The 12,936-nt window shown below is 44.9% G+C and overlaps 2 protein-coding genes across 4 annotated transcripts in view; one reads left to right on the top strand and one right to left on the bottom strand.

Annotated features, from left to right (window-relative positions):
* Positions 1–12,936, top strand: part of LOC133502073 (aggrecan core protein-like) — a 20,951-nt gene continuing 8,015 nt past the window's right edge. For both annotated transcript variants that reach the window (XM_061822452.1, XM_061822453.1), the window contains exons 1-6: positions 1–48; positions 9,088–9,166; positions 10,321–10,704; positions 11,502–11,676; positions 11,869–11,996; positions 12,107–12,400. In XM_061822452.1, the coding sequence (XP_061678436.1) occupies positions 9,094–9,166; positions 10,321–10,704; positions 11,502–11,676; positions 11,869–11,996; positions 12,107–12,400 (1,054 nt within the window). In that variant the 5' untranslated portion in view covers positions 1–48; positions 9,088–9,093. The remainder of the gene's footprint in view (positions 49–9,087; positions 9,167–10,320; positions 10,705–11,501; positions 11,677–11,868; positions 11,997–12,106; positions 12,401–12,936) is intronic.
* The window catches only part of hapln3 (hyaluronan and proteoglycan link protein 3), a 21,555-nt gene continuing 19,036 nt past the window's right edge, over positions 10,418–12,936 (bottom strand). For both annotated transcript variants that reach the window (XM_061822468.1, XM_061822469.1), the window contains exon 6: positions 10,418–10,550. The gene's annotated coding sequence lies outside the window, so the exon portion shown is untranslated. The remainder of the gene's footprint in view (positions 10,551–12,936) is intronic.

The following is a 12,936-nucleotide window of genomic DNA, read 5'->3' on the forward strand; positions in this document are numbered from 1 at the left end:
CCACAGGCCCCGCAGTCGCCGGCCACCGGGAGCTTCGGAGCGTCAACGGTACGTTACCCCGCTCGGGAATACTGGCCGGAGGGGCGCTTTGGACCTGGGGGTGGGGGGGTGGGGGTGGTGGGGGGGGGGGGGGTCGCGAGGGGGGGCCGGGGTGTGGGGGTGGAGGAGGAGAACGGCGACTGATTGACGCGATAACTTCAAGACAATCAGAAAGCTTTCATGGAGTTTGATTATTGTTGTGCAAACGGGAGGTAGAACTGAATTCTTGAATGTGGAACTTTTTGAGTAGAAAAGTATTCCAACGTCCCCTTAGCACATTGTAAGTGACGTTAAAAGTAGTGAACGTACAAATTGATTAAACGTGACCAGTGATGCGATATGTTTTAATGTATTTTATTGCATGAAAATTTGGTGGGCCCTTTTTTTTTTTTTTTTTTTTAAATAATAGTTCCTATCAGGTTTTCCTTGTTTTTTTTTTTTTTTGCTTTAACCCAGCGCCAAACAAAGGCTCCAATGTTGCCCACCGTAAAAGGAGAAACGACTCCAACTATGTTCATGAACCTTTCTTGACCGATACTCTCGCTGTACGAGGAGAGCTTAACAACATTTGCGACTTTTTAGGGGCTGTCGGAGGTTGAGATTGTCCAAAACGCAAATTTATAGTATCACCTACCCAACAAAGTATGAAAAAAAGTGTTCTGTTTTCTTAAATTGTAAAAAAAAAAAAAAAAAAAAAAAAGACCCTGGCTCATGAAGGTACATATTTTTAACAAGACCTAGAATCACTTTTTGTCCTATGCTAATAGCATAGTAAAACATTTTGATATAAGTATTTTAATTATCCATCCATCCATTTTCTTTTCCGCTTTTCCTCACGAGGGTCGCGGGGAGTGCTGTAGTCTATCCCAGCTGTCAACGGGCGGGAAGCAGGGTACACCCTGGACTGGTTACCAGCCAATCACAGGGCACATCGAGACAAAAACTCGCACTCACAAGCACACCTACGGGCAATTTAGAGTGTCCAATTAATGCAGAATGTTTTTGGGGATCTGTAAGGAAACCGGAGTGCCTGGAGAAAACCCACGCAGGCCCGGGGAGAACACGCAAACTCCACACAAGCGGGGCCGGGATCAAACCCGGGACCTCAGAGCTGTGCCGGCGTATCTTAATTATTAAAACAAATTATCACTCCCACCAATTAACCTGATGAGAGATGCTAAAATTCACAATATTAACAATCTAGGTATTGTAGCAGCTTGAGATACGAGCAACTTGCGAGATTTTCAAGATGCAGGCCGTCGATCAGTTGATTATTATTTTTTTAATTTTGTTTACGTTGACTTGTGCACGGAAACTCAAGTTTGGCAGCTATAATTAGTAAATATTCATCAAAAAAGATGCTGCAAGTTCATTTAATGCCACTCTGGAAAGTCTCTGTCAAACTAAACATCAGAGATAGCCTCTGCTAGTTTCATGCTAGCATACATTAGAAAACACCACAGGCACACAGGCTAACAATTAGCATCTATGCGGCACTATATATATTCTTTACCCTCTGCGAAGAACGACGACAATTACTGCTGTAGTGAGAAGCCAAGAGAGGAGCTGAGCCTCCAGGGCAATCCTGTATATCTGTACGTCTGCCTTATACCGCCCCCAGGTGGCCGAGGGGCACAGAGCAGAATGACCGCTGCAGGAGGGGGAAAAAAATTAGAAAAAAGTACCATTCGTTTTAATTCTATTTAATCATGACATTTCCTAGTGATTATATCAAGTATCATATTATAGAGTGCTGCTTTTTGTTATTAAAAACAGTAACATAAAACCATTACTAAACTTTCTTTCGGCTTGTCCCGTTAAGGGTCGCCACAGCGTGTCATCTCACAATTTTTTTGTATTTTTTACTGAATAACAGAAACCCATTAATGGCATTTCCATTCATTTCAATGGGGAAAAATGATTTGGAATACGAATTTTTTTTTTTTTCGAGATTTGTATTCCAGTTATGAGCACATCTTATCGTTGGTCCTATACTGCATTTCTGCATTTTTATTCTTATTTTTACTGGTCTGCCCGGCTTAGGTGCCGGCGACGTGCACTTTTTGACTTTTGGTTACATAATGGTTATCGCAGCAATTATTGAGTCGTTATTTCCTACGTGAAAACAGAAAACAGGAGACAAAAACATTTTTCAGTTTTAAAAAGAAACGTCGTTGATTTTTCTTGACTGCGAGCCTCTCACTGCTTCTCAAAACAAATGTATTTCTTTTTTTTTTTTTTTTTTTTTAAATTCATTTCTGAATCAAAGCGGCGGCACCTTCAGCAGTCCGAGAGCGGTTTTTCCTTTCGCCCCGTTACTATAGCGACGTCGGGCTCCCCGGGCTCCCATCGTGAATTCCAATTGGCAGATGCCGGCTGAATGAGAAAAAATAAATAAATGAATACAATAAGGGGGGAAAAAAAGGGGGATTTATTTATTTTTTTTTGATACCACAAATCACAAAATATGAGTGACGGGCTGTCATAACTTGCGTACTGTATTTGCAACCGACTACGGTAGCGGCGTACGTAACGTGAGGATGCGGAATATGTGCTACCTTTTACCACCTGTGATGTTTTTTTTTTTCATTATTAATTTTTTTTGTGCCGCACAAGAGCGCGTGTGTGTTCCGAAAACATAACCCTCACAGTCAACACGCATATTTCCTAGTATCAGACGCGCGTCGCCACACGTTCCCTTTGACTACATTGCAGCGTGTGTGTTCGTATCAATGTCCGTTCTGTTATGCCATTGAGACAGTCTAGTGGGTTTTTGGGGGGTGGGGGTCGGGGGGGTGCCCACCCACCCCCTTGTGTTTACCTTGGCATGGTTGCACCCCTCCCAAAAAGCCCTGCCCCTGTCCGCCGCGGGAACAAACCGAGGCCTCATTGCCCGTCACCTCGACTGGAAGCGGAACATACCACAGGGACCGAAAAGGGAGCAGCCCCCCCCCCCCCCCCCCAAATGAATGAACACACTGTGGCGAGACGCTCCGTTTACAGGCAACCATTCCTGATGAGTTGCACTTTTTCACTTGAGCCGCTGAGACTTTTGAGAGGCGGGTTTCGTTCCGGAAATAAAGGTTGAAAATCTCAAAATGATCGATAAAGTTCTACGTTTGACGAAATCCCGCTTGCCACAGAGAAAGGAGTGTTGTTAACAACCCTGCCAATTTTGGAAAGGTTTAAAAATGCGGAGGTCAAATCTGGGTTCACGTTCCAGTCGCTGGCATTCTGGGCGTGTCCGCCGTATGCGCCGAAGCCAAAGCTCGTCGATCAAATATCCATCCGTCCGTTTTCTTTGCCGCTTATCCTCACGAGGGTCGCGGGGTGTGCCGGAGCCTATCCCGGCTGTCGACAGGCAGGAGGATGGAGGGGTACACCTTGAACTGGTCGCCAACCAATCCCAGGGCACATAGAGAGAGACAAACTGCCGCACTCACAATCAGACCTAGGGGCAATTTAGAGTGTCCAATTAATCTTGCATGTTTTTGGGATGTGGGAGGAAATCGGAGTGCCCGGAGGAAAACCCACGCAGGCACGGGGAGAACATGCAAAGTCCACATAGGCGGGGCCGGGATTTAACCCGGGACCTCAGAACTGTGAGGCCAACGCTCTACCAGCAGACCCACCGTGCCGTCCAAACAAAATATCGCTACTAATAAATTAATCCTATTTTTTCTCACATCTTTCTTCTGCCTAAACAATATACCGTAATTACCGTAAGACCGGTAAAAATCACTGAGACACGGCAGTAACAAAGCAGCAACAAGCTAGCACGGTGCAAACAGGGCCGGTTAAAAAAATATCCATCCCTAAATCACTGAGACACGGTACTCATACAGCAGCAGTGCTAACGCTAGCGCGGCGCTAATGGGGCCGGTTTAAAAAAAAAAAACATACCGGTAAAAATCACTGATACACGGCAGTAACACAGCAGCAACAAGCTAGCACGGTGCAAACAGGGCCGGTTAAAAAAAAAAATCCATACCTAAATCACTGAGACATGGCAGTAACATAGCTGAAACATACTAGTGGGGTGCTAACGCTAGTGCGGCGAACAGATGTTGTTTAAAAAAAAACATACCGGTAAAAATCACTGATACACGGCAGTAACACACCAGCAAAACGCTAGCGCGGCGCTAACAGGGCCAGTTAATAAAAAAAAAAAAAAAAAAAAGCATACCGGTAAAAATCACTAAGACACAGCAACACGCTAGCACAGCGCTAATGCTAGCGCAGCGGTAGCAGGGCTGGTTAAAAAAAACATACCGGTAAAAGTCACTTCCTCGCCACATTGATTCCACCGTCTCACTCTTTCCTTTTCTGCTCGAGTGCCCCCTTGCGGCCGTTAGAAAAAATGCACAAATGACCCGCATCACCGCATAAACCGCAGGGTTGAAAGTGTGTGGAAAAAGTCGCGGCTCGGAGGCCAGAAATTACGGTCCATATTCGAGCCAGAAAATACCGAACATCCACTTAAAGCCTCCAGTGACTGGAATATAAAACCCGGCGGGTCATCGTGGGGCTCTTCAAAACCGTGACAACGAGGCACTCTAAATCGACCACTGTAGTGCAAAACCCCTGCCCACACGCTGACTGTCACATTTGATTATTGGAATGATTTTTTGGTTTTTTTTTACCTAACTTGTCCGCCTTCTCTCCGTGACACGCGTGCACTCACTTTTGACAACAAGGCGCTCTAGAGCAGCAAATCCCGCGCAAACCATCGATGCACCTTTTGGCTTGTGGCCATCGCTAGCTAACTCCACGTCAACAGATGCAAACGAATGCAAGTTCCTTCGTCGTGGGCGACGGAGGACTCAACCCGGAGGCCAAAGCGCATTACGAGCCGCCGTTTTAGCCATGCCCCAAAAATTCGGAAAAACTCAAATGTGTGTGTATATATTATTTATTACATGTATTTATTATTCAGCAGCTCTTTGGGGCAGCTGGTTAGAGCTTTGGCCTCGCAGTTCTGAGGACCGGGGGTTCAAGTCCCTGCCCCGCCTGTGTGGAGTTTGCATGTTCTCCCCGGGGCTGCGTGGGTTTTCTCCGGGTGGGCACTCCGTTTTCCTCCCACATCCCAAAAACCTGCAACATGAATTGGACGCTCTAAATTGACCATAGGTGCGATTGCGACTGCGGCCGTTTGTCTCCGTGTGCCCTGCCATTGGCTGGCGACCAGTTCAGGGTGTACCCCGCCTCCTGCCCGGTGACAGCTGGGATTGGCTCTGGCACTCCCCGTGACCCTCGTGAGGATAAGCGGCGAAGAAAATGGATGGTTTATCTCGTCCACCAGTGAACATTGTTAAAAGTTAAACGCATCGAACTTTTCATTTCGTTTTTAGGTCTAAAAATAAAAGTCGAGCACACTTTCACCCGACATAAAACGTTTTACGCCGTCACGTCATTTCATATTACGTACTTCAAAAACACGCTAGCGCTATTCCGGTTCCCCCCGCCCGGCTGCAGTTGAGGGTACGGTGTAACATTCCCTGACCCTTTTTTTTTTTTTTGCAGGAAATACGTTATTCCGGCGACTAAAATGGGAACGTTGTGCCCCCCCCCCACCTAATGAGCCTTTTAAGCCGGTAGCGCGACATGTTGACTTTGTGTTCTTTATTGGCGACCTCTTTCCTTCTCTTGTGCACTCTCACTCCAAGGGGGGACGGAAACACACGACGCCTTGTTGGGAAGTATTTGGAAATGTTGTTGCTGACCGTATAAGGTTCGAACCCTACATACGGGCTGTGCCGGGTAAATTTAACCTGTTTTGACATATCAATATAGCTATGGAAAAAAAATAGCCCTCAACGTCATTCTTTGATGTTTTTACCCAAAGTGACTCACTGAAGCTAGTCCGTGCCAAATTTGACCCATTACGATTCCAGTCGCTGTGTTCAATCAAAGTTAAATGTGGGACTCTTGAAATTGCATCCGCCATAAATGTTGATGCGTTTATGGTGCAGTTGTAATAAGAGTTCGGGGGGGCATGCAACTGTCTGCGTTTCTACCCAATTTTTTTTCAGGTTGCATCAGAAACTTGCACCTGTTGTTCCGGCGCTTTCTGGTCTGTTCAATATGTGAGGCAGCACAGGGCAGCAAAATCTGGGGGAATTTGTGTAAATTGCGCCCCCTTGTGGACCCAACGTAAGCTACGACTGCCACTGGTGTAGTATCAAGCATGAATCTCGAAACAGCGAGAGTCCAGGACGTGATTTTTTTTTTTTTTTTTTTTTTTTTTTTTTTTTTTTACGGTGGATCAACTGGTAAAGTGTTGGCCTCACAGTTCTGAGGACCCGGGTTCAATCCCTGCCCCGCATGTGTGGAGTTTGCATGTTCTCCCCGTGCCTTCGTGGGTTTTCTCCGGGCACTCCTCCCACGTCCCAAAAACATGCAACATTAACTGGACCCTCTAAATTGCCCCTAGGTGTGATTGTGAGTACGGCTGTTTGTCTGTATGTGCACTGTGATTGGCTAGCGACCAGTTCAGGGTGTACCCCGGCTCCTGCCCCGTTGACAGCTGGGATTGGCTCCAGCACTCCTCGCGACCCTTGTGAGGATAAGAGAATTGATGGATGGATGGAGGGTCATAGCTAGCTTACTTCACGTCATAATTGCATTGGGTAACTGTAATATTTTGTATGAAACATGGATTGAATATTAATGATCCATTCATTTTCTTAGCCGCTTATCCTCATAAGGTTGGGGGGGGGGGAGTGTGCTGGAGCCTATCCCAGATGGGAGGGTACACCCTGAACTGGTTGCCAGCCAATCGTAGGGCACTTCGAAACAAACAGTCGCACTCACAATCACACCTACGGGCAATTCAGTGTCCAATTAATGTTGCATGTTTTTGAGATGTGGGAGGAAACCGGAGTGCTGACCTGGAGAAAACCCACAAAGGCACGGGGGGACAACATGCAAATTCCGCACAGGTGGGCCTGGGATTCAACCCGGGGCCTCAGAACTCTGAGGCCAAGGCTTTTCAGCTGCTCCACCGTGCCGCCCGTGCAAAAACAGTCAGGTCTAAAAAGAAAAGGTGACATCATGGCCATTCGTTTGGGTCTATTCTGAACACACTGTGTGATATTTTGCATGCTGAGCCAGCAGCACAAATATTGGCGTAGCTGAGTCCAGTGTGTACTGTTCGACACTGGTAATGGACTACACACACGCACTCACTCACTCACTCACGCACGCACTCACTCACGCACACACACATGCACGCACACGCATTCATCCTTTGCCAGTTTTGAATTTTCCTGCTCCGTCACTGAGAGCGATTTAACCCCGGGCGCCCTCTTGTGGTAACAGCCTGTAAGTGCTCGCATCACACTACGGCCACTTTTCTCTGAATGTTGAAGTGTTCCGAGGGGGGAGGGGGGGTGTCAATTACAATGTATTTATTCACAAGAAATAAGGTTTATTATTAGTGGGCGTATTAATAATTATATGTAGCAGCCAAACATAAATATTAGGAGAGAACATGTTTTTAGACGGCCACAAAAAAAACAGGTTTAAAAAAAAAAAGACACGCTCTAGGAAGTACAAAAAAAAGTGGGGAAAAATATATATAGTGCAAAAAGCGCAAAAATATAAAGAGGAGAAATGTTCAGTTATTGAGATGAATTATTTTATGGAAAACATTTTTTCTAAAAATATGTTCATTATTTATTACTCTAAATGGTAATGGGTCATTTAAAAAATAAAAATAAACTTATCATTTTTTAAAAATGTACAGGTCAAAAAGTTGAGAAATTCTGAAAATATAGAACTTTTTTTGCATATGCATAAATAAAATCAATTCTCATAAAAAAGATCTTTTATGTTTTTTTTTTTTTTTTTTTTTTCAAAATTTGCTTTAAAAGTCTCATTTAACATGACAAAATAAAACCATCGCCCAGGACTAAACAATACACAATAATATGCAAAAGTATTTGAACACCAAATACTAACTCACGTTCAATAACTTTCCTGTTTTCCCTTAAAAGGTGAGGCAAAAAAAGTTCCTCACGTCACTCGCTTTGAAAGGCAACGGCGACGTCATTAGTCCCGTTGCGACTTATTTGAGGCCCTCGAGAGGTTTCCTGCGCCCCGGCGGCGACTTGCTGAGCCTTTGGGCGTCTCGCCCTCCCGAATTATGTCATATTTCCGTACAGGAGCCCAATAAAGACGTTCGTTCATTTGAACACATCCCGCTTTGTCTGCGCAAAGTGGACATTTTCAAGGGTTTTGGTCCCGATAAATGAAAACGGCTCGCCAAACTTTTGACTTCATCGCACGCCCCGAAAACATTGAGCGTGGATTGGACGACAACATTCAAAAAACATATTGCAGAACTCCGAGCAATATTTGAGATTCTAACGAAAATATAAATGAGCACAAAAATAATTTTTAAATTGGTTAAAAATTCTAGAAAATACTGTACAAAAACACTAGAAAGATGATGTGATGGAAAATACTCATATTTTTGTGGGAAAAAAATGAATCCAGAAAGTACAAAAATATTAGACAATGATTTTTTTTTTTTTTTTTACAATACTCTACAAGTGCACTGTATGCAACAAAGTACCAAAAATAATGGGGATATAACTATGGGCCAGAGAGTATATAAATGAGAAAAAATATCTTTTATAAGACAGAAACTGTTTTTAAACTAATAAATGTAGTGCTTTAGGGGGACAAAAATAATTTTTAAATTGTTTAAAAATTCTAGAAAATACTGTACAAAAACACTAGAAAGATGATGTGACGGAAAATACTCACATTTATGTGGGAAAAATGAATCCAGAAAGTACAGAAATATTAGACAATAATCTTTTTTTTTTTTTTTACAATACTGTACAAGTGCACTGTATGCAACAAAGTACCAAAAATAATGGGGAAATAACTATGGGCCAGAAAGTACATAAATGAGAAAAAAATATCTTTTATAAGACAGAAATTGTTTTTAAAAAAATATGACAGGGAAAATACAATTTAGAACGTAGAAAAATGTTTTTTTAAAAGTGTTTTTAAATGGAAAAAAATGGTTTTGTTTAGGTCAAGATGACTTCTCTGCTTCTACTGTGTGCGTCTTTGGGCTTCGTCTCGGCAACGACGTCCTTTCAACGCCATGACGGTACGTTCAGTGCACTCGCTTGGAACGCCAAAATGCGTTTAATGTGCCGCGTCCGAACAAAACGACGACGACGACTGCTGAGAAAAAAAAAATGTGAGACTGTTCAAAACACGATTGTTCCATGTTGTCGGCTCATCTTATTTGAGGTGAGCCAAAACGCTGTCATCTAGCAAAAGTCCTCAAAATTAAAATTTGCATGATAAAGAAAATATAAAACTCAAGCATCTTTACGAAACCAAAGATAAAAATTAATTATTACGACGAAACAGTGCTTTAGGGTCTGGATTGCTCGCGCAATTGCAGTAGCTTCTCGTTTTAGCATTAGTACTCGCTAACTTTACAAACTAGCGAGCTATACACGCACCAGAAGTACAATTTTTCCTTTTTTCGATTCCGCTAACAAATTGTGCGCTAGTCCTGTACGATACTATCGCAACATTTTGCTAATACTAATTGTAACATCACGATACAGCTACCGTGCGATATATTGGACCAAAACGTACAACATGCTATGCAAATATGTAGAATTTCTATTTGTCTTTATTAGTAGAACCCTTTTTCATCTAAGTATTTCCTGTAATTCTGACTTTATTGCTATACCAGCGTGGAAATTTTCCCAAAGATCCCTGTACAATTTTTCATATTACCAAACTGTTCATTGTTCATGAGATAGTAGTGCACTTGTCCCATACATTTGCGTCACTATATTTTGCCAACTTTGACGAGAGCGTCACAGATTCTTCAAATTAGAACCGCGGGCATCATAACATTGAGTGTTCTGTTCGGCGCAACTTCCAATACGGCGCTTATCGGGTTTACGACGATATCATATTTGGTTTCGGTATTCCCAACGGCATGCTAGGAACTAGAGCAGTGACATAAGAATATGAGTTCAAGAAGAGTGAAAAAATTACTGGTGGAATTATTGTTTTTCTATGTACAGCCTTGAAGTATTTTTCATGAAAATATTTTCTGTGATTGTATCTTTAGTGGTGTGATAGCAACATACAACATGCACCAATTTATGGACAAACCGAGGTTCCATCACCCCGACACGAACCCATACTTCGATACTTGATGACGCTTTCTCACTACTGCTATGATTCATTTTGTGCCTACACAAGCGAATTACCTTGGCGGTGTCTTTCACGCAGGCTTGGATGGCACACTGCGTGTCAGCATTCCAATGGAGGTGCCTCTGCGCCCCCTGCTGGGCGGCAAGGTGCTGGTGCCCTGCTACTTCCAGGACAACACCGCCGGAGACCCCGGCGCACCGACCACGGCCCCGCTCTCCCACCGCATCAAATGGAGCTTTGTCACCGAGGAGAACGTTACCACCATCCTTGTGGCGTCGGAGGGCGACGTCCACGTGGAGACCGAGTACCTGGACAGAGTAACAATGGTCAACTACCCGCTGGTGTCCACAGATGCCAGCCTGGAGATAACGGAGCTGAGGTCCAAAGACTCAGGCTCCTACCGCTGTGAGGTGATGCATGGCATCGAGGACAACTACGACACCGTCGACATCCAGGTTCAGGGTATGCCATGCGCGCACTTATTTGGGATGTCCCTGTTTACATTTCGGTCGGGTTCGCTACAGATACTGGTGCTTTGGTGTTCAGTTGTCAAGAATGGTCAAAGGGGAGTGTGAGGTAGGCGGGGTGAGACTCAACACCTCTGAATCTGAAGGTGGTGATTCTCAGGAGGAACAAGTTGGGTGACCAAAAAATGTCTCAGTGAAAACAGCTGATTCACGCAGCAGAGCTCGAAACTCAGTGGTCAATCTATGTTTCCATGCTTAGCTTTGGTTATGGGCCAGAAGAAGTCAATCACAGATCAAATAATTTTCTTTCGCACGGCATCCGCGGTCACCCTAACTCTAATGAGTTAGCGAGCGTAAACCCCAAGCCCTTGGAGATAGTACCTCCCCTTCGTTGAGAACAATCACTTGAAGTGGCCCGATGTACAGAATTTTCCGTGTGCCTTAAGGATGCCAAGCCACTGAGGTATTTGGGCCATACCCAACAGGAATAAGACCACAAGACAGACCCAAAACAAGCTAGGGGTACTATGTCTCACTGCTCCTCTTGTAAGGGCCTTGGTGTACACTTGGTGATGCTGGAGTAGGTAGCCACAGATCGGAAGTAGAATGACTTCGACTGTGTTTCTTTGCAATGACGTGTATCCTGTCTGGATGGGAAACACAGACATTACATAAGATCAGGGTTCTAAACTGTACCACACTGTAGAAACATGACTTGTCAGATGCCACTAAACAACGTCCTGACGATTGTGTAAACATGTTCCCATCGCAGTCGTTATGTTTGACTTCCAGGTATTGTGTTCCACTACCGAGCCATCACCACCCGGTACACCCTTACCTTTGAGAAGGCCAAAGCGGCTTGCATCCAGAACAGCGCCACCATCGCCACCCCAGCCCAGCTGCAGGCCGCCTACGATGACGGATACCACCAATGTGATGCCGGATGGCTGTCTGATCAGACTGTTAGGTAGTATTCATCCATCCGTGGTAAATAGAGAATGGATTTGTGCTATTTTTGCCCAGTTTTTGGTATTCAATTACATTTCGGGTATGATACAAATTCTCAACTAGAAAACGTGACAACTGTGCGTCCTGTATTTTGCCTCTTCCGATCTCAGAGTCCAGGGACTGACGCCCACGTTTACTGTCCTTTTTAAAGGTACCCCATTCATCATCCCCGAGAGGAATGCTACGGAGACAAGGAAAACTTCCCCGGCGTGAGAACCTATGGAGTGAGAGACGTAAATGAGACTTACGACGTTTACTGTTTTGCGGAGAAGATGCCAGGTACACTGATCAACAGGATACGAACCGCTCAGCCCAAAGTTTCACCAAATTCCTCGACTGAAGTACTAACCTATCACGAGAAATTCCACTGACTGTGTTTCTCCTCCTAGGCAGAGTCTTCTACTCCATGTCGGTGGAGAAGTTCACTTTCGACGAAGCTGACGATCAGTGCACCAAACTGGGCGCCAGGCTCGCCACCACCGGAGAGCTTTACCTGGCCTGGAAGGGCGGTATGGATGTGTGCAACGCCGGTTGGTTGGGCGACCGGAGCGTGCGTTACCCCATCAACATTGCCAGGCCTCAGTGTGGAGGCGGGCTCCTGGGAGTGAGAACAGTCTACCTGTTCCCCAACCAGACGGGGTACCCCATCCCGAGCTCTCGTTATGATGCCATCTGCTTCCAAGGTACGCGCTCAACAAGGGTGAAATTGCATCACATTTGAAGGAGAGAACAGGATGTAGGATGTAAGTTATAGAGCAGCTAAGGACTACATTTGCAGAACTGTAGCACTTCGAGGGTAATACTTGGGGTCAACAATATAGAGCTATGGAGATTGTGATAAGGAAATGAAGAAACGCGTCCAAGCGGGTTGGAACAGCTGGCAGAAGGTGTCTGGTGTGTTATGTGACAGAAGAGTCTCCGCGAGGATGAAGGGAAAAGTTTATAAAACAGTGGTGAGGCTGGCCATGATGGAGGGATTAGAGACGGTGCCACTGAAGAAACAACAGGAAGCAGACCTGGAGGTGCCTGAAATGAAGATGTTGAGGTTCTCGCTCGGAGTGAGCAGCTTGGATAGGATTAGAAATGAGCTCGTTAGAGGGACGGCCAAAGTTGGATGTTTTGGAGACAAGGTCCGAGAGAGCAGACTTCGATGGTTTGGACATGTCCAGATGCGAGAGAGTGAGGAAATTGGTAGGAGAATGGTAAGGATGGAGCTACC

The sequence above is a fragment of the Syngnathoides biaculeatus genome, chromosome 6 (assembly GCF_019802595.1).
Source record: "Syngnathoides biaculeatus isolate LvHL_M chromosome 6, ASM1980259v1, whole genome shotgun sequence".
Classification (NCBI taxonomy): Eukaryota; Metazoa; Chordata; class Actinopteri; order Syngnathiformes; family Syngnathidae; genus Syngnathoides; species Syngnathoides biaculeatus.